Here is a 21,448-nt window from a genome sequence, read left to right as displayed (position 1 = left end):
AGTATATACACTATACACTATACTCTATATACCATAATCAAGTGGGATTTATCCCAGAATGCAAGATTGGTTCAACATGTGAAAGTCAATCAATGTAATATACCATATTAATAGAATAAAGGACAAATAACTACATGATAATCTTGGTAGATGAAGAAAAAGCATTAGACAAAGTCCAATACATTTTTGTGATAAAATTTTTTTTTCAACAAACTAGGACAAGAGGAGGGCTTCCTCAACCTGGTGTGACAACTTATGGAGAACCCATCGCTAATATCATTGAACAGTGAAAGACAGAAAGACAAAGGTTTCTTCCTAAGATAAGAAGCAAGATAGTCTTGCCACTTCTATTCAATATTGTACTGAAGATTCTAGCCAAAATAATTAAGCAAGAAAGTCAAATAAAAGACATCCAAATTGGAAAGGAAGAAATAACACTATCTCTGTCTGCAGATAACATGATCTTATGTATGGAAAAACATAAAAAAATCCACCTAAAAACCTAGGAGAGCAAATAAGTTAATTCAACAACATTGTAGGGTAGGAGATCAATATACAAATATCAGTTATATTCTAAGCATGAACAATTTGAAAATGAAATTAAACAATAACATTTACAATAGTATCACAAAGAATAAAATATTTTGGAATATATGTAACCAAATAGATACAGGATTTGCACTATGAAAATTAGGAAACATTATTGAAAGAAATTAAAGAAATAGAAAGACATCTGTGTTCATGGATTGGAAAACTTAATATTGTTAAGATGGCAGGACTCCCCAAATTGATATACAGATTCAACATAACCCCTATCAAAATTCCTAATGCCATTTTCAGAGAAATGGGGAAAATGATCCTAAAATACATATGGAAATGCAAAGTATCCAAAATGGAAAAAAAAATCTGGAAAAAGAACAAATTTGGAAGATTCACATTCCCTGCTTTGAAAACATAACTACAAAGCTACAGTAATCAAGATAGTGTGGTATTGACCTAAGGCCAGACATGTAGGTTGATTGAATAGAATTCAGAGTCCAGAAATAATCAAATAAGTCCATGATCAAATGATTTTCTATAAGGGTGCCAAGACAATAAAATGGAGACAGAATAGTGTTTTGAACAAATGGTGCTGGAAAAAAGATATCCACATGTAGAAGAATGAATGTGGAGCCCGACCTCATATCATATACAAGAATTAACTTAAAATGGATGAAATCTAAATATAAGAGTTACAATTATAGGGGTGCCTGGGTGGTTCAGTCGCTTAAGCGTCCATCTTCGGCTCAGGTCATGATCTCGCAGTTTGTGAGTTCGAGCCCCGCATCGGGCTCTGTGCTGATGGCTTGGAGCCTGGAGCCTGCTTCATATTCTGTGTTTCCCTCTCTCTCTGACCCTCCCTGCTTGCACTCTGACTCTCTCTGTCTCAAAAATAAATCAATACTAAAAAAAAAAGAGCTGAATTTATAAAATTCTTAGAAAACATAGGTGTAAATCGTTGTGAATTTTGATTTGGCAACAGTTTCTTAGATATGACACCTAAAACACAAGCAACCAATGAAAAAATAGGTAAGTTGTACTTCATCAAAATTAGAGACTTTTGTGTGTCAGAGGTCAATATCACAATAGCAAAAAGATAATCCACAGGATGGGAGAAAAATTTTGTGAGTCATATATGTAATAAGGATCCATAATATGTATAAGAACTCTTAAATTCACTAATGAAAAAGACACCTAGATTAAAAAACAAGCAAAATATTCAAATAAACATTTCTCCAAGGAAAATGGCCAATAAGTACCATGAAAATATTCTTAACATCGTTAGTCACTAGGGAAGTGCAAATCAAAACCACAGATAACCACTCATACCCACTGGAATATCTATAATATTAATAATAAAGAATTATTGGTAAGTGTATTGTTCAGGGTTCTCCAGGGAAACAGAACCAATAAGATATACACACAAATATATATGAGATTTATTGTAGGAATTGGCTCACATAGTTATGGAAGCTGAGAAGTCCTACAATCCATCCACAAGATGGAAAACCAGAAAAGCCAGTGGTGTAATGCAATTTGACTCTAAAGGTCTGAGAACTCAGGGGCCACTGGTGTAAGTTCTGGAGTCCAAAGGCCCAAGAACCAGGAGCCCCATTGTCTGAGAGCAGAAGATGGATATCCCAAGTCAAAAAAGAAAGAGAAATGGTCTTCCTCTGCTTTTTGTTTAATTCAGGCCCTCAACTGATTGGATGATGCCCACCCACATTGGTGAGGATGGATCTTCTTTATTTACTCTTCTGAATCCCTAGAAACATCCTGACAGGTACACTCAGAAATCATTTTACCAGCCATTTGGGCATCCCTTAGCCCAGTCAAGTTCACACGTAAAGTTAACCATCACAGTAAGGATGTAGAGAAATTGGAACCCTCGTATGGTTGCTGGTGGGAATGTAAAGTGATGCAGCTGCTGTGGAAAAGCTTGTCAGTTTCTCAAAAAGTTAAACATTGAGTTACCATAGGACTCAGAAGTTCTACTTTTAGGTGTATATCTGAGAATATTGAAACACGTGTTCACGCAAAAACTTGTGCACAAATGTTCCTAGCATTTTTCAGAGCCAACAAGTTAAAACAATCCAAATGTTTATCAACTCGTGAATGGATAAATAAAATGTGGCATACCTATACAATGAAATATTACTCAGCAATAAAAAGGAATTGAATAATGATACATGCTACAACATGGATGAACCTTGAAAACATTATGCTAAGTGAAGAAAGCCAGTCACAAAGGCCGTATATTGTATCATCCTACTGATATGAAATGTCCAGAATAGGTAAATCCATAGAGACAAAAAGGAGATGAGTAGTTTTCACATAAGGAGGAGAAGGGAGAATGAGGAGTGGCTGTTAACCAGTACAGTACTGTGTTTCCTTTTGGGGTGATAACATTCTGGAATTAGGTAGTGGCGGGAGTGCACGACCTGTGCCTACATTATAAGCCAATGAATTGGAAAACACACAGGTGAATTGTATGGTATAAATTGTATCAGTTTATAACATGGCTAGATTGGAAGATTCTTATCCTCAGGATACTTTTAAGTATATAAAGAATATAAGTCACATTCTGTCAGGAGGGCTTAGTCACATGGCTACCCCTAGTTCCAAGGGCAAGGGGTGTGCTTCTGGAGCATGTAGCCCTCCTACAGCTCTGTCACCCTGGAGGACAGGGGTAATGGGTTTTTGTAAACAGTTGGCAATCTCCATCACAGTGGCAAAGCTAGAATTGGAACCTAGGTCTTGGTGTCCTGGTCCAATTTCTTTTTACCCTACCATCTGTTTCTCCAAGGAGACTGATTTCATAAGTGTAATCAAGCAAGTTGCTGAAAATAGACTTTTTTGAAACTAAAATAAGATTTGTCTGCTAACAGAGGGACTGAGTAGCCTAGGAAATGACTAAGCATTTATCCTTCTTATGTGCAAAGGCTGTCCTCTTTAGGGAAGGATGCAGGAGTATATACATACAGGTCCAGTTTTGAAAAGGGAAGAGGCAATTCCAGGGATTTTCTAGGGAAGTGCGATGGTACAACGTCCCGTTAAGAAGCATAGTGGGCAATGGCCTTCTGCATCTTTATGAACAAAGGTGTCATTCATTAGCCCTGATTGGCATCCACCGATTTGGGTAAACCCAGATCCACGATACTGGCGTGAAACAGTCTGTCTGTGGTGTCCACTGCACTGTGCCAGAGCCGGAGCACTAGAGTCTCGATTATCCTCCTTCACGCCAAGTTCAGATGTGACAGGCCACTAGTTAGGGCTTGCCTAGTGCCATTTGCCTTTCGTTGCTAGCCCTAAGGGGTAGGCAATCCTGCATGCTTGTAAACAAAGTTTTTAAGTTTAAAAATTCTCAAAGACTGTAAATATTTACCTGTTAAACCAGAAAAGATAAACTACAGCGAGGAAATTGTTAGAATAGATAGACCAAAATAAATATATCTTGCAAGTATAGTTCTGAAAATTGAAATAGAGACTGGAAATTCAGATGTTTGGGGGGACCAGGCAGGTATTTTTTTTTTTTATTTTAAAAAAAATTTTTTTTTAACGTTTATTTATTTTTGAGACAGAGAGAGACAGAGCATGAACAGGGGAGGGGCAGAGAGAGAGGGAGACACAGAATCTGAAACAGGCTCCAGGCTCTGAGCTGTCAGCACAGAGCCCGACGCGGGGCTCGAACTCACGGACCGCAAGATCGTGACCTGAGCCGAAGTCGGCCGCTTAACCAACTGAGCCACCCAGGCACCCCATCAGGCAGGTATTTTAAATGCATGGGAGTATGGCTATTGGGAATTGTGGCAAAATGGAACATATAAACCCTGACTTAAGACATTAAATAACATCCAAATAAGAAACAAAAAACACCTGCTTCAAAACAAAACAAAACAAAACAAGAACCCCTGCCTCTGGGCCAATTAAAATCTGTGTGGGGCAAAGGTCATCTTGGGGGCCACCAATTTATAGCAACCTCTTGACTGGAATCTAATATACCAATATGCAGTAAGGAGTCCAACATTTGTTGCATAAAGAACACAAGAACGTAAAATGTTCTTAGTTCCTGCATTTAAAGAAACAAAACTGGAAACCATTCAAATGCCTAATAATTGAGGAATGATTAATCACACAGTGGTAAAACTGTATAGCCATTTAAAGCACAGCGATGCTAGCCAGTGCGGGGCATGGAAATGTACACATGTGAAAACTAAGTTACACTAAGTTACAAATGTATATGTTACCACATGTGTTAACAAAGATTGGAAAAGAATTTGGAGCAATGTAAATAATTGGATGCCCCTGAGATTTTTTTTCCCCTGAAAAGAAGCTTAAATTCACCATGGAGAAAAAGAAAATCCAAATCACCTCTACCAAGGCTATGAGTAAAATATCTAGGTGTCCTCTGAATTAGATCCAGTTAAGCACAAGCATGACTATTTTATAGGTTATGGCTTTGTCCTAGAAGTTTTCTTTTTTGCCGGAAAGAGATAATTTCCTACTCTGGTTATACACTGATATTTTGTTCCCACTTCAGAATTCTGTTTTTACTTCTTTCTTATTTATCTTTCCTGTTTCCTATTTAACCTCTTTCCTATTTTACTTCTTTCCTACTTTATAAATGTGGATCCTAGGAAAGAGTCCAGTCCCACATTGAATGGTCTCCCACTCCTAGTCCCTGCAGTCCGTTCTTCTTTCAGTCAGTAGTATCTTCTTGTGGGCATGCAAATCTGGTCACTTCACCTGTCAGCATACAGGCTTTCCATGACTTCCAGTTGCCTCTAGGGCACACACCAAAACGTTCCCAGGTCTGATCCTGGAATCTCACTGGCCTCTCTTCCATTGCTCCAGGCTTTTTGATTTTTTTTTTTTTTTTAACATTTATTTATTTTTGAGACAGAGAGAGACAGAGCATGAACAGGGGAGGGTCAGAGAGAGGGAGACACAGAATCTGAAACAGGCTCCAGGCTCTGAGCTGTCAGCACAGAGCCCGACGCGGGGCTCGAACTCACGGACCGTGAGATCATGACCTGAGCTGAAGTCGGACGCTTAACCGACCGAGCCACCCAGGCGCCCCATGCTCTGGGCTTTTTGCTCTCTGGCCACCCTGGCCTTTCATTCTGGGCCTGTGCATTTTCCCCTCACTACATGCATCCTCTTTGGCTGCTAGGTTCTGTCCTCTCTCTTTTTGTCTTCTCCTTTTTCTCAAATGTTTATTTATTTTTGAGAGAGAGAGAGAGAGAGAGAGCGAGCAGGGGAGGGGCAGAGAGGGGCAGTGGCAGAGGAGCGGGGAGAGGCAGAAAGAGAGAGAGGGAAGGGGTGCCTAGGTGTCTCAGTTGGTTAAACGTCTGACTTCATCTCAGCTCATGATCTCGTGGTTCGTGGGTTTGAGCCCCACGTCAGGCTCTGTGCTGACAGCTGGGAGCCTGGAGCCTGCTTCGGATTCTGTGTCTCCCTCTCTCTGCTCCTCCCCTGCTCGTGCTCTGTCTCTCTCTGTCTCTCAAAAAATAAAATAAAACACTTACACACAACTTTAAAAAACACCCTCAAGCCTGCTGTTTTCTCAGACCTAAACACTCACATCGAACAATAACACCCGTGCTTCAATGCTCTCCCCTGAATCAGGTGATGCAGGCTCAGTGTGTCAAAATAGAGACTGAATTCTACCGCCGCAGTCGCAGCGAGATAGTGGATGGAAAAGGACACACCATGGGCGCACTTTATTGGCAGCTGAATGATATCTGGCAGGCTCCCTCCTGGGCTTCCCTAGGTAAGTGTTTCAGCATCTTTGTGCATGTGAGAGAAAGCAATACCTGTGTGAAGAGGCACTGAGAAAGCACAGGGCCTGAGGGGTCAAATTAACCCAAGTAGAACCCCTTCGCAGGGGAGGGGAGGTTCCCCAGTAGCCTATGAACCAACCTGCCCCCCTTCCTAGTCTTTTGGGGGGAGCCTCAGAGGCAGCCCGGTTTGAGTTCTGGGCTGTGCAAAGTCACAAAAGCGAGCTAATCCAGGGGATAGATTCATGCATGAAGATCTCAGCCATGTGTCTCATCATTATTGCTTAAAAATTTGAATTTAATTACGAGGACTTTCCAAGCAAAAGAAGTATTTACTTAAGCATCTTTTCTTCTAAATTATTTAGATGAATTCAACCATGTGGAAGGCTGGCCCAAGTAAGTGTTAGAATATCCTTTTCCTAGATTCCCCTTTAAGCACCCCCCCCCCCACCACCACTTAAGACTTCTAAGGTCTTATTTTTGCCTTATTTATCTCTAGGAGAAAGGTAGTAGAGTCAGAAATCCAAGTAGGAAGAGTTATCAGTTGAACCCGTTTAGTTGGCAACACATAAGACTGGCATGGTGCCTGCAGTTGAATTATTCTGTTTTGATACATTTTTAAAAGTATGGAGTAATAATGATTCTTTGGCGTTCACTAGAGGTGGTTTGAAGCAAAGTTCAGTCAGAAATATAAACAAATGTTTTGGGTCAAAAATGAGGCAAGGCCATAAAGTAAAAAAGCCACTTTGCTGGGGGAGGCTCTTAAATTAGCTGTGGAAGTAAATCCAAAGGAGTCCATTGCCTGCATGCTTTCATTAGTGCTGAATCACCTCTTGCAGGAAATTGGAGTTTTGATCCAGTTTCTCTGACCAAAGTCTTTATCAACACCAACCAGATAAAAGAGTATTGAATGAGAATCAGGGGTAGACGCGGGGGGAGTAGCCTTTCTGGGACGCTTAAAGCTGGACAAAGAGATATTGTTCAGAGACACTTAGACCCTGACCCTGCCTTCTGTATGTGGCTGAGCTTGTGGACTCCTGGAGCAGAGTTTAGTTCAAGAACTGGAAGAGTCCAGTCTTTGTAACTCTTCCCTTAAATGACTGCATGCAGATTCTTTGAATGAGTTCTTTATTTAAAAAAAAAAATTTTTTTTAGCGTTTTATTTATTTTTGAGACAGGGAGAGACAGAGCATGAACAGGGGAGGGTCAGAGAGAGGGAGACACAGAATCTGAAAGAGGCTCCAGGCTGTCAGCACAGAGCCCGACGCGGGGCTCGAACTCACGGACCTCGAGATCATGACCTGAGCCGAAGTCGGCTGCTTAACCGACTGAGCCACCCAGGCGCCCCTGAATGAGTTCTTTAGAAAGGGTGACTAAACCCAAGTACAGGTGTATGATGGCAGAGCAAGAATTTGTTTTCTAAACTCTTGCAGGATGGTGCCTCCATGGAGAGGCTCACCATCTTCTTCTACCCGTTACCGAAAGCAAGAGCCTGAGAGAAGGTGTGACAGGTTATGCTGTGTGTATTCTTGCTCTGGGCAGCCTCATAGCCTCTGTTTAATTCTGCTTCAATGGCTCAATAAATCTGGTGTGCAGGTGGGGTAGGGAAAAGTATGTGTCACCTCTTATCACCTGAAATACTGATACCTCAAAGGTATCATAGCTGCTTGGAACCGAAAGATTCTTATATATTTCCTTTTAAAAAATAAGCCTCATTTTTAGTTACAATTTTGCAAATACAGAAATCCACCTGGACATTTTATTTTGCTTGGCTCATCAACTTGGACAGTTACAGAGCTAATGGAAAAGCCAGAAATCACATAGCATTTTTAGCTGATTATGTAGGATATTATATTGGTATCCATACTTTGTCACTGATTAGCAACTAGTGTGTGTCCTAGTGAGACCTTTTGTTTCCATTGCTGTTCTCCTGTATTCTGCGTGTGACCATGAAGTTAGAACTGTGCACGTGAGGTCTTCCCTGTAATGAATACCACATGTGAGAGTGTGCAAGTCACCTCAGGTCTGAGCCATCTTCCATTTATGAGAAAGCTTTCCAAATACAGTTGACCCTTGAACAACATGGGGTTGAACTGTGTGGGTCCAGTAATATTAGGATTTTTTTGGTAAATACAGTACAGTACTATAAATGTATTTTGTCTTCCTTATGACTTTCTTAATATTTTCTTTTCCCTAGCTTGCTTTATAGTAAGAACACAGAATATAATATATACAACACACAAAATATGGTTAATTGAGTTTATGTTATTGGTAAGGCTTCTGGTCAATAGTAAGCTATTAGTAGTTAAATTTTGGGGGAGTCAAAATTACACACAGATTTCTGACTGCACAGGGTTTGGTGCATATTAACCCCCATATTATTCAAGGTCAATTGTGTAAGTTCTAGTTCATTTTATAGATCTAATAGGAAAGGTCTGTCCACCCCTCCCTGTTTGTTGTTTTTAAGGGGAACTATTATGAGTTGTGACTGAAGGGCTGAGAGTTGAAATTTGCAAAATTGGAAGAAATTCTTTCTATTTGAACTTCAAACCACATTCCTACATGTCAGCAGCGTGCACTGTGAATTCTGGACATGACATCTCCCCCCCCACACCCCACCCCCTCACCCCTCCTCCCCGCTTCCCTTCCTGCCATCTCTCTTGAAGTTGTTCAGAAGTACAGTGCTTTGTGGGGAAAGATCTTCTTTCTGAAATAGAGGCATGTTGAACATATATTTTAGTTTGTGGATTAAGCATACCACACATGCCAACAGGGCACAGAAATAATAGATTCTCAAAAGCTTCTAATTGTATCTGAGCAACTGCCATGAATTGTCATCTGTGTGTTCTCCAGTCTACATTTGCCAGAGGTATTTGTGATAATGGTGGTTTTATTTCACTCAGAGGATTTTGTGTGTATGGGAAAAGGAGACTGTGAGTTTTAAATAACTCTTTCTGTTACTTTTTAAATTTTTTTCAGTGTTCTATGCTTTTTTCAGGTGTGCTGTGTAGTGATTCGACATTTGTGTACATTACAAAGTGCCCACCATGATTAAGTGTAGTTACGATCTGTCACCATATAAAGTTATTACAATATTATTGACTGCGTTCTCCATAACTCTTATAAATGAATATTTATAATATTTGATACAATTGTAACATTTTCTTACGATTACTAATATATGTAACATTTTTATTACCGCCCTACTGATTTCCTTCTTCATGTGTATGTAGTAAAAAGGACCTTTGGTACACTGAGCTCCTGGAAGCAGAATTATGTATGAGAAAGTACTACCTAGGAGTCAGGTCTGGGCTCAAAGTACTGCCTGTGGCATGTTTGATTTAATGGCTTGAGCCTCCGTTTCCTCATTTGTAAGGTAGATGTTAAAGATGTTAAAGATGTAAGAATGCCATGAGGTAATGTCCAGAATGTTCTGAGCCCTCAACAAATGTGCGTTCCTGCCCCTGTGGACTCTCCCTCCTGTGCCCAGTCCCTGGAATCCTGACAAGTCAGGCACAGCTGGACCACGGGCAGGATAACCCTGACTGTCTCACCCTGGCCATGTCTTAACTTTACTATTTTTAGAATATGGAGGAAAGTGGAAAATGCTTCATTACTTTGCTCGACATTTCTTCGCTCCACTGTTGCCAGTGGGATTTGAGGATCAAGATGCGTTTTTCATCTATGGTGTGTCAGACCTTCACTCTGACTGTAAAGCGACACTCACTGTAAGTTGCTTGGTTTTTTTTCTCTTTAAGATGGAGAGTTTTTGATTATTTCTTGAGTGATTTGGTTATAGTTCTTGCAGGAAAAAGAAAAGAGAAAACAATGCTAGGCAAAAAGAGAGGGTAGAACCTCAAAGAAACCCTGGGGCACCTGGGTGGCTCAGTTGGTTAAGCATCTGACTTCAGCTCGGGTCATGATCTCACAGTTCGTGAGTTCGAGCCCCGTGTCAGGCTCTGTGCTGATGGGTCAGAGCCTGGAGCCTGCTTCTGATTCTGTGTCTCCCTCTCTCTCTGCTCCTCCCCTACTCGTACTCTGTCTCTGTCTCTCAAAAATAAATAAACGTTAAAAAAATTTCTAAAAACAAAAAAATTAAAAAAAAAAAAAGAACCTCAAAGCAGTCCTGGGAGGCTGCAATTTGGAGGACACTGTGAATAGGTGACGGTTATAGAATAACAATAATACACCAGGTCGTGTGTGTTCCATGGATTACTTTGTTTAATTCTTACAACCGCCTGTGAAGCCAGTGCTGTTATTATTCTCGTTTTACATGTGGAGAAACAGAGCCTTCGAGAAGTCGAGTCACTTGCTCAGTTACATGGTACTACATAGTAGGACTGGTCGAACCCTGTTCAACCCAGGGTTCATAGGCTCTTAACCAGTTCTGCTGTTCTGACTTGCATCTATTATTACTGGTGTTCTCTAAAAAAACAAAACAAAACCAAAACCAAAACAAAAAACACAATAGTAACCAAGTAACCAAGAATGTTTGGTTTTGCTCTGTCTTGTGTCTCCCTAGGTGAGAGTCCACACGTGGAGTTCCCTGGAGCCCTTGTGCTCCTCTGAGACCGAGCGTTTTGTCATGGAAGCAGGGAAGGCCGTTCTCCTATACAAGGAGCAGGTGCCTGCATTGTTGGGGCATTGTGGGAACTGTACCCGGCAAAGCTGTGTGGTTTCCTTTTACCTTTCAACGGACAACCAACTTGTGAGCCCAACCAACCATCACTTCCTGTCTTCGCTGAATGAGACCGTGGGGCTCCAGAAGGCACACATCACCGTAAGTACCAGTGGCCTGGGGTCACGGTGGCCTTGCAGACCTGCCCTGCTTTGGGGGCAAGCATGCTGCATCCTGCATTTTGCAAAACTTCTCCTGGGTGCTGAGTTTACCTGGGACCTGGGAAAGGTCAGCCTCTTTCCACTAGAAGCAAAGACCAAATGACTTTTTTTCGAACTCGGTGTTTGTCAAAGTTTAGGGTTCCTGCCATCCTGCTATCCCTTGGCCCCTCCGGAGGGGGGCTGGAGCAGAGAGCAGGAAGCGGCAGTGGGAGTCATCACCGCTGATGGCTCCTGCACTGACTGCATTCCAGGCTCTGTCCCCGGGGCTCTGCTGCCTCATTCTTGAAGTATGAAGTGCTGCATTGACACTGGAGCAAACCTGTGTAGAGGGGAGGAGTAACATGCTGCAGCCAGGAAGCCCCAGGAGAAGCATGCTGATTTTGAGTGTTTAAGTAGAGTCTCTGCATGTTTTTTAATGTTTAGTTTTGAGACACAGAGACAGAGCGTGAGCAGGGGAGGGGCAGAGAGAGCAGGAGACACAGAATCCAAAGCAGGCTTCAAGCTGTCAGCACGGAGCCCGACGCAGGGCTCGAACCCACGAGCCCTGAGATCATGACCTGAGCTGAAGTTGGACGCTTAACCGACTGAGCCACGCAGGCGCCCCGAGTCAATCAATTTTTAAAAACATTCCTCAGGGGCGCCTGGGTGGCGCAGTCGGTTAAGCGTCCGACTTCAGCCAGGTCACGATCTCACGGTCCGTGAGTTCGAGCCCCGCGTCAGGCTCTGGGCTGATGGCTCAGAGCCTGGAGCCTGTTTCCGATTCTGTGTCTCCCTCTCTCTCTGTCCCTCCCCCGTTCATGCTCTGTCTCTCTCTGTCCCAAAAATAAATAAACGTTGAAAAAAAAAAATTAACAAAAAAAAATAAATAAATAAAAACATTCCTCAGGGGCACCTGGGTAGCTCATTTGGTTGAACATCAGACTCTTGATTTTGGCTCAGGTCATAATCTCATGGTTCATGGGATCAAGCCCAACATCGACCTACCTAAGATTCTCTCTCCGTTTGCCCCTCCCCCCTCTCGAAAATAGAAAAAAGAAATTCCCTCTACTCTCTTTGATTTACTGCTTCAAAGTAGCTTAATCACCAAATCTATAATTGCCAAGAAAAAAATGGGATGACCAGGATGTGCTGTTATAAAAATTGTGCAGCTGGAGACCTTGGAATCTGTATAGTTGATTTAAAACGTTTCCTACCCTTTCCCCCACACACCGTGATTAAATGTATTCTTCAAGAAAGTTTTATTCTCTAATTTTAGTGAAGTTTAAGCTTGTTTTACACCTTTACTTAATTGAGAATGCTTTAGTGAGAGGGTTTTTATTGCGTTTACTTAAGACTTTTTTTTTTTTTTTAAGAGAGAGAGCGAGAAATTGCATGAGCATGGTAGGGGCTGGGGGGGGGGGGGGATCTTAGCAGGCTCCACACTCAGTGTGGAGCCCAACGTGGGGCTTGACCTCATGACCATGAGATCACGACCTGAGCCGAAATGAAGAGTGGTTTCATTTCGGAGAAATGACTGAGCCGCTTGACTGAGCCACCCAGGCGTCACGCATTTACTTAATCATATAAAAACTCAGTCTTTGAACTGAAAACATATCTTTCTTAATAGCGAAATATTCACATAACGAAATGCAAATTATCTATAATAACTGATGTGGAACAGCTATGAAGGGAATTATATACATTGATGTAGTTTCTTTCCAGAAAAAAAAAAATGAACAAAACCAAAAAATATGTAGCAGATAAATTTGCGATCTCTAGACTTAGGATTTTGAAATCTCTTTCTCTTTCCTAAGCCAGGCCTTCATGAGCCTGGGACAAGTGGGTGTGAGAGAAAAGTGGGACTTGTTCCTTTGTCCTACCTCATTTGGATTTCAATGAGACCTGCCCTTCCTAAAGGGATGTAATAATAGTAACCATAGCTAACATTTGCTGCCCGCTTAATATAGGCCAGACGCTTGGGTGCGCTATCCCCAATAGGATGCTGGGAAATTGTTTTCCATGGCTCCCTGAAGCCAGGGTACAAGCTCCAACCTGGACTCGGCAGTGAGATTGAGATGCGACTTCTGATTGGAAGAAGGCAATATGAGGGAGCAGGCACCAGTGTGGCTTCTGGCTTTGGCTTTGGAGCAGCAGTAGCCGGGGCCTCCTGGCAGCTGTGTGGGCCGGATGTGGGGCCAGCCGTGTGAATTGCATGCCTGGGACTGACTGCTTTAGGGTCTTCACTGAACAGCTGGGCGGCATGATTTGGGAATGTAACCTCTTGCTTCAGTCCTGAATCTCTGACCCTCCGAGAGATACCTAAAACATCTTAAGTTTCTTTTCTGTTTTCTCCAAAGTACGGTTTCTTGTTTATAACTCAGGACCCTGCATGATACGTAAGGCCAAAATGATATATAGTAAAAACAGTGCCCTGAAATTCTTCATGCCACATATAATATGTAACATCAGCCCTACCGTGTGGCATGTGTGCATGTTGAGGAGTCATGTTTCATGTCAAATGCACAGCTTTAAATACCAGATCACACTCAGCTGCAGACTCACACTGAGAACCTCACAAACCCCTATCCTCAGGGCACAGCCCAACCTGGCCTCACTTTAGCATGTGCTAATTGGCTAGTTCATGGCAGGACTGAAACTGCACTGTCCTTTGCTGATATTGTGTGGGATTCACACATGTTAAAAGTGCTAATGATGTGACATTATGGGACCATGCAATGAAAAAGAGAAAGCTCCAACGGTAGAGCTTTTGTAAGTGCCTGGCAGGCGGCTGTCTAGATTGCTGGATCTTTTCAGAAGACAAGCTTCATGGTTGTGCTCTGCAGCCAGCGCCGCATATATCCTGAGAAAGTCATTTCAGCTTCCCAGCCCTTATGCAAAAATGTTCCTCCCTTGATCCCCTGAGAAAAACTGTGAAGGACACAATGCTTTTGAGCTTCTTGTGAACCACTCTCCTTAATAATTAGAGACTGCATGTTTCTACACTTGGCTTGAGATTACAATTTGGTAATTTCCCACAGCCTTAAATAAATTTTCCGTGTTTTTTTTCTTAGTATCTGACACAGTGCATGGAATATAAGACTTTGGCAACTGCAGGACCAAAGTTGTAGCGAATGTGCTCCTTGATGGGCCACAGAAATGTTCCAATAGGTATTGTGTGTAGAATAGATAGATCTCCCCTCATCGTTCACTTAATTTATCTTTTTCTTTCAGGCCAACATCACCCAGCAAGGTGACACATTTGTGTTTGATCTGGAAACCTCGGCTGTCGCTCCCTTTGTTTGGTTAGATGTAGGAAGCATCCCCGGGAGATTCAGTGACAATGGTTTCCTCATGACTGAAAAGACACGGACTATATTATTTTACCCTTGGAAACCCACCAGCAAGAGTGAATTGGAGCAATCTTTTCACGTGACTTCCCTGACTGACACTTACTGAGGGGTTACAGGTTGTATTTTCAGCGAACTCTGGAATAAAGCATTTCGAAGGCACCGGCCGAAGCGGAAGACAAGTTGAAGAGGCTGAGAAATGTGTCTGCTTGCGGCCACACATCTGATTCATCGCTCTGTGAAGACTTTGTACAGAGCATTCTTTCGGGAAAGGTTGTTTACTCAGGTGATATCCTCCAGCAAGGCTGTGCATCGGTGTTCCTCTGTGCCAGGACCGTAGTTTTATCCCTGCCCCCACAGCTTTAGCAAAGCCATGACCCAGTTATGACCCAGTTATAACCCAGCCACCTCCTCCTACCCGGGAGAGGAAGTCCACACATAAAGTCCTCTCAGGGAATCGCAGGAACATGACCATTGCGGTATCTGTGGAAGGTTGTGAGGTCACGTAGGCCTCTCCTAGTTAGCTTTGAAAAATAATGAATAATCACAGTGAAGCTGCTTTGTTATTATTCCCTGAGGAAATGGAGGTTCAACTGTCACAACAGAGAGAGATTTCTGGGTAGTAGCCACGTTGTTGTTTTTGTTGCTGGAAAGTTTGGGGTGTTGGCTGTCGCCATTTGATTACTTTTTTGGGTAGGGTTCTTTTTTCCTTTGTGGGTTTTGTTATAAAATATTGTTTTGACAATAACAGCTTCTTTTTTTCAAAGGCCATTTAGAGTGGTTCTCCTTTGAAAAATAAGCTCACATTGAAATGGACATCACTGTGGTCACTCTGGAAACTTCTGCGTGTCATATGCTGTCACCTGCGTGTCATATGTATGTCAACCCATACATAATTATGTATGGGTTGTAGATGTGGCTAAATCCAATGAACTTTCCAATTCAAAGGCTGTGAGTTAGATTTATATTTGTTGACCCTGGCAACAAAGTGGTGTTTCTTTTAGCTTCGGTTTCAATCATTTTATATTAATATTGATTAATTGTAAATTGCTGTAAATTTGTTTTATTATACACGATCATGTTTATAAATTATATCGATAATGAAACAAATGGGTCAAAATGTTAATAGATGAGGTGTGTAGGAATTCTTTTAGACTGCTTTTGCAACCTTTCCATAAGTTTGAAACTACATCAAAAATTAAAAGTTACGTAAATTGCACTGACAACATGATATTTCATCTGTGGCTTATTTAATCATTCCATAAACATTCATTTGTGCCCAGTATTGTGCTGGGCATGGATTTCCCTTTAGCTCTCAGCAACTTTTTATTCTACTTGATAAACTGGGAGAGTTTAAAGAATCTAAATTAAGATGTTTGAAGGGTTTTCCCTGGGAAGAATCATGTAATTGGTTATGGAATGGACTGGCGGTGAAAGTCTGGCTTTAAAATCAAGACGAATTAGGGGTGCCTGGGTGGCTTAGTCGGTTTTGCCACTGACTTGGGCTCAGGTCATGATCTCACGGCTTGGCACAGGAGTTCGAGCCCCGTGTCAGGCTCTGCACTGACAGCTCGGAGTTGGGAGCCTGCTTCAGATTCTGTGTCTCCCTCTCTCTGCTTCTCCCCCACTCGCGCTCTGCCTCTCTCTCTCAAAAATAAACAAACATTAAAAAAAATTAAATTAAAAAAATAAAAATAATAAAATGAAGACTAATTAGATAATAGATTGGTTTTAAGATGTGAGAAGATTTAGGCCACAGTTCAGTGACTAAGAAGAAAATAAATGCAGACAACCTGGCCTCTCCTTCAATATCGAGGAGTCTCCTCATTTTATGTGTTATTTCAATATATATATATATATAAAAGTCTTATGAAGGCCTGGGATTTGGGGATGCAACTCAGAAACTTCTTACTTGATAAATATATAATTTTCTTGTCACTGTTGAAATTCTGTTTTATCAAACAGTTGCTGAAGGACAGGGACACTCTTCCGTATCAAACTAAAGAATTTTCTGGGCCGGGTGCTCTGTGAGGTAGGCTTTGAAATGCATGAGCCATAATTTACATCACAATTCTGCCCTTACTCACTCAATCAAGTTACTTAACTTCTGTGTTCAGTGTTCTCGTGGTGAGATGGGAATAATTACATTCACCCTGTACCTTTGTTTTGAAGAATAAGTTTTAAATTTAGTTGGAGGGCGAGGCCCAGTGCTGGCAAGTAATGAGGGCTCTGTAAATGGAAGCACCATCCTGGGATGTGAGAGAAGGCAGGGTTTCCAACCACACTGACATGGGTTGCAAACCCCAGGTTCTGAGGCCTAATGGTTGTATAACCTGGGGTTACCACTTGACCTGCTCTTTAGCTCATCTGTAAAATGCAGATAATCTCTAACCTTCAAAGGTAGTTCTGTGGACTAAACAACAGGAGCAAAATAAATGCTGAATAAATGGTGGCTGCACTTTACTTTTTTTTAACATCATAATCATTTTTACCCAATTAATACATGAGGCAAGAGTAAAACTGAAGCAAATAAAGGCAGATGTCTTCCAGATGTATTTTTAAGAGGGGAAACAGACATCAGAACAGAATGAATTTGTAAAGGAAGAATAAATTAATGAACAGACAGAAATATAAGCTGACAACAACTGTTGAAAGGAGAGAAATATGCTACATACACATCATTTCTGTAGGAGAACGGTAACACTGGAAACATTCTTCCACACTCATGTGTGGCACTGTGGTTAGTCATTTCTACCATCTTAATAGATTTTATTTTGCCACATTTACTGGATTAGGGTCTGATGTGCTCACTCTTGGCTCTGGGTTTGAGAAGACTTTTCTGTTAGTAGTTATGCAAACATTAATAGAATGGAAGGAGCAGGATCCGGTCCTTCTGCTGCACTGGATGCAAAGCACATTCCGGAGAGTGTGAGATGAAGAGAGGTCGGTTCACAGGATTCCATCTTCTCGTCTGAGAACGAAGAGGACAATAAAAATGGTAATTTTCTCATTCACATTCACTGTAACTCTTCTTTTTTTTTTTTCTTACTTGACTTTTCATTGTGAGGGGTTTTCAAACCATGGGAAGTCACTTGGAAAATAAATAGGAAGATTGTTTTCTCTGTTGGAATGAAAGTGAACTGGAGCGCAGGAGAAATAAAGCTGTGTTTCCCACGCATTCCCAAAGTGACAGAGACCTAGACAGAAAGAGTAGTCTCTTGGGCTCTCAGAGATGAAACTTACTCCCCAACTTGGAAAAATTGTGGGAGAAAAACAAGTAGATGTTATTTGTGCATGAGATCCAAAGCATTTCAAAACATGCCCAGAGTCTGCTTTGACGGTGAATGTAATCTTATCAGTTCAATAAGCACATAAAATCTAAAGGGCTGTGCAGAAAACGTATTTAATAATATTTTCAAGTGAATGAGGGAATTCTTGTTTTCTAATTGACTTATCAGAGGGCATGAACCTGTGTGATACTGTACAAACCCCTAAAAGTCACAGACAGATCCGGTATTAAGACACATCTGTGTTCTGACTCTAAGGACTATTTGACTTAAGAATGTATTCGTTCATTTAGCAAGCATTTATCGAGGAGCACTCTGAGCATTAGGCACTGTCCTTGTCCCCGGGGGGATTGCAATGAAAAAAGGCAGACCAGTTTCTGCCCTCCTGGGCTGTCCATTGTACAGGTGTCCTCGAAAACCAACCTCTGTGCTTCAGGGCCCAAATATAACGCAAACACAGAGTTTGGGATAAAGGGGAACAATAGCCAGGCAAAGGGGGTTGCAGCAGGCTCTGGCCTTCAAAACCTGCAAGCCCCTCCACCCCCAGGAAAGGGCTGGGGGGTTTATAGGGAAATACAGCATCCAGCCGGTTTCGACAGGAATTCTGTATGCTGCCAGCCTCCTTAGTCCAGTTAGTCGTTTTCAGGGTGGTATCCGGTTCCTAAAGCAAAAGGCTAAGAGGGAGGTGGGGAGCTTTGAGACTAGAAGAAAAAGGTTACTTTATTTTTTTATTATTATTTTTTCAGTGTATTCGGATTTATTTATTTATTATTTAAATCAAAGTTAGTCAACATATAGTAGGGGCACCTGGGTGACTCAGTTGCTTGAGCATCCGACTTCAGCTCAGGTCATGATCTCACGGTTGGTGAGTTTGAGCTTTGCATCAGGCTCTGTACTGGCAGCTCAGAGCCTGGATCCCGCTTGGGATTCTGTGTGTGTCTCTCTCTCCGCCCCTCCTCCTCTCACGCTCTGTCTCTCTGTGTCTCAAAAATGAATAAACATTAAAATAAATTTTCAAAAGTTAACATATAGCATAATTGTGATCTCAGGAGTGAAATTTAGTGATTCATCACTTACATAAAATCAAGCTCTGCTGAAGCATTAGTGCAGCCATTTTGATTTTTGTTCAACTTCATGCTTTTAAGTGGTTTCAGGGGGAGACAGACAATAAGCAAGTAGACAAGGCTATTTCAGCTGGTGGCAAGTCCTATAAGGTTACTGTGACAGTGATGGGGAAGCTATGTTAGATAAGGCCATCTTGCTCAACACTTTAGGAAAAATTTTTTGAAAGTTTATGATAAATGAAAAAAAAGTTTTTCAACTGAGAAAAGAGTCTTAAAAGACCTTACTGTAGGGATGCCTGGGTGGCTCTGTTGGTTAAGCATCCGACTTTTGATTTAGGCTCAGGTGATGATCTCATGGTTCATGGGTTCGAGGCCCGCATCAGGTTCTGTACTGGCAGCGAGGAGCCTGCTTGGGATTCTTTCTCTCTCTTTCTCTCAGTCCCTCCCTCCCTCTCTCTCTCTCTCAAAATAAATAAATAAACTTAAAAAAAAATAAAAAGAGAAGCCAGAAATTAAAAAAAAAAAAAAAAAAAACCCACAAAACCCTTCACTGTAAATACCTGAGGAAGAAAAAGGACAATACCAGGTAGTTGGCTAGGCTGGGCTCTGAGCTTGTGATTGTTAAGCTGAGGCTGAGCTAACCTGCCAGGATGTCTTTGAGCCCTTGAATATGGGCCAAATAGTGAATGGGTTTTTGCAGAAATAGGGGTATTGCATCACTGTGTCAGGTTTTATCACTATCTCTCCTTATATCTATAGACATGGGTTACTGAATCCTGCCATGAAAGAAAAGTTTGCAACAATAATGCAGCTTAATCCCTTCCATCAGATCTCAGCCTTTACACAGGATTTATTGAGCAACAACTTGTGGCACACTATGCTATGAGCATAATACAACGTACACACCTGTAAAAGGATGACAGTAACACCTAAGCGACCCCAAATTCCTGGGAAATGGGATGTCGGGATCATGGAAATTTCTGGTTAGGAACTAGTAAATCATTCCTGGTTCATCATCCACGTGAGAACAATACTCTTGTTCTTATTCTGTTATTGTTACTTATTATGGCTTTTGTAAAATTTACTGGATCTTGGGAGCCAATTCACATATTTCTAATCGGTGGGGCAGACATTATTGGTGGGCCCCCCCTACAGCTGTTGTCCCCTCTTCTCTGCTAATAGAGGTGACTTTGTGTCCTGCCTCAGAGACTGAATTGCAATTGGTTATACTAATTGGATTCTCCTTTGCCAGTGATTGGTCTAAAGTGAGGCACGTGGCCCAATTCTGGCGAATGAAACACAAGGTGGCATTTAATGTAGGGTTTGCCGAGACAGCAGAGTGAGGGGAGGGGTAGGTTTTCCTGCCAGACAAGAAACAGACCTGAGGACCTGAGGAGGGACTCTACTGTTGGGTGAGGTTGAGAAGCTGCTGTGTGAGGACCTGACACTTGGAGCTGCTGCAGCCTTTTTGTGAACTTGAGGAAACATTATTGACATGGTGGGGCGGTGGAGGGAGTGTCAGAGATGTTGAACTGTTGAGTGAACCCTGTAATCTAACTCCGGTCTTCTTACAAAAAATAAGGCCCTATTTTTCTTAATCCAGTTGTAGTCAGGTATTCTGATTTTATAACCCAAAGCATGTGAATTGATATAGCCGTTAAGGGTATGAGCTTTGAAATCAGACATAACTTATGTTTGAGTTCCAGAACCCCCACTAATAAGCTGTTCGATATTGTATTTAAGTTACTGAGTTTTTCTGTGCCTTAGTTTCTTTATCTTTAAAACTGGAGTAATAAGATGATAATAATAATACTAATAATAGTGAAGGCTTCATTAGATGATGCATACATACGGATAGCACACAATAACTATTCAACAAATGTTAGCTATCACGATTATCCTTTCCTCTGTGTTAAATCATCAAAGGAAGACTAAGCACTGAGTGATGGTTGGGTACCAGCCAGGGGAGCTGCTGAGAGTGAGTGGCTGCAGCAGTGGGACCTGGAAGGGGGAGTGGTGAGCACCTTGATTCCTTCCCAAAGCCTTAAGCTCATCACCCTACTTGGTCATTCTGAAGTTACAACTGTAGAAAGTGAGGGTGAGGTCACACAGGTCATATTTGGCCAGCAGATGATTTTGTTGGCACAAAGAGTGGTTTTAAAAGTCGAATTACTTGGGGCGCCTGGGTGGTTCAGTCCATTAAGTGTCCAGTTCTTTAAATTTTTTTTTTTAACATTTATTTATTTTTGAGAGAGTCAGAGACAGAGTGCAAGCTGGGGAGAGGTAGAGAGAGAGGGAGACAAAGAATCTGCAACAGGCTCCAGGCTCTGAGCTGGAAGCAAAGGGCCCGACTCGGGACTCGTACTCACCAACTGCGAGATCATGACCTGAGCCGAAGTCAGATGCTCAACAGGCTGAGCCACCCAGGTGCCCCAAGTGTTCAACTCTTGATTTTGGCTCACGTCTTGATCTAGCGGTTTGTGAGATGGAGCCCCATGTCGGACTCTGCACTGACAGCATAGAGCCTGCTTGGGATTCTCTCTCTCTCTGCCCCTCTCCTTCTCTCTCTCAAAATAAATTGATAAACTTAAAAAAATTTTTTTTAAGTTGAA

General features: G+C 41.8%; 1 protein-coding gene across 8 annotated transcripts in view; it reads left to right on the top strand.

Annotated features, from left to right (window-relative positions):
- Positions 1–15,716, top strand: part of MANBA (mannosidase beta) — a 113,468-nt gene extending 97,752 nt beyond the window's left edge. For all 8 annotated transcript variants that reach the window (XM_078445847.2, XM_078445848.2, XM_078445846.2 and 5 more), the window contains 4 exons: positions 6,169–6,313; positions 9,906–10,048; positions 10,843–11,100; positions 14,370–15,716. In XM_078445847.2, the coding sequence (XP_078301973.2) occupies positions 6,169–6,313; positions 9,906–10,048; positions 10,843–11,100; positions 14,370–14,594 (771 nt within the window). In that variant the 3' untranslated portion in view covers positions 14,595–15,716. The remainder of the gene's footprint in view (positions 1–6,168; positions 6,314–9,905; positions 10,049–10,842; positions 11,101–14,369) is intronic.
- Positions 15,717–21,448: the final 5,732 nt, after the last annotated feature.

Source organism: Panthera onca, chromosome B1 (assembly GCF_046562875.1).
Source record: "Panthera onca isolate mPanOnc1 chromosome B1, mPanOnc1 haplotype 2, whole genome shotgun sequence".
NCBI lineage: Eukaryota > Metazoa > Chordata > Mammalia > Carnivora > Felidae > Panthera > Panthera onca.
Note: the sequence above shows the minus strand (reverse complement) of the source record. Positions and strands in the feature narration are given on the sequence as shown.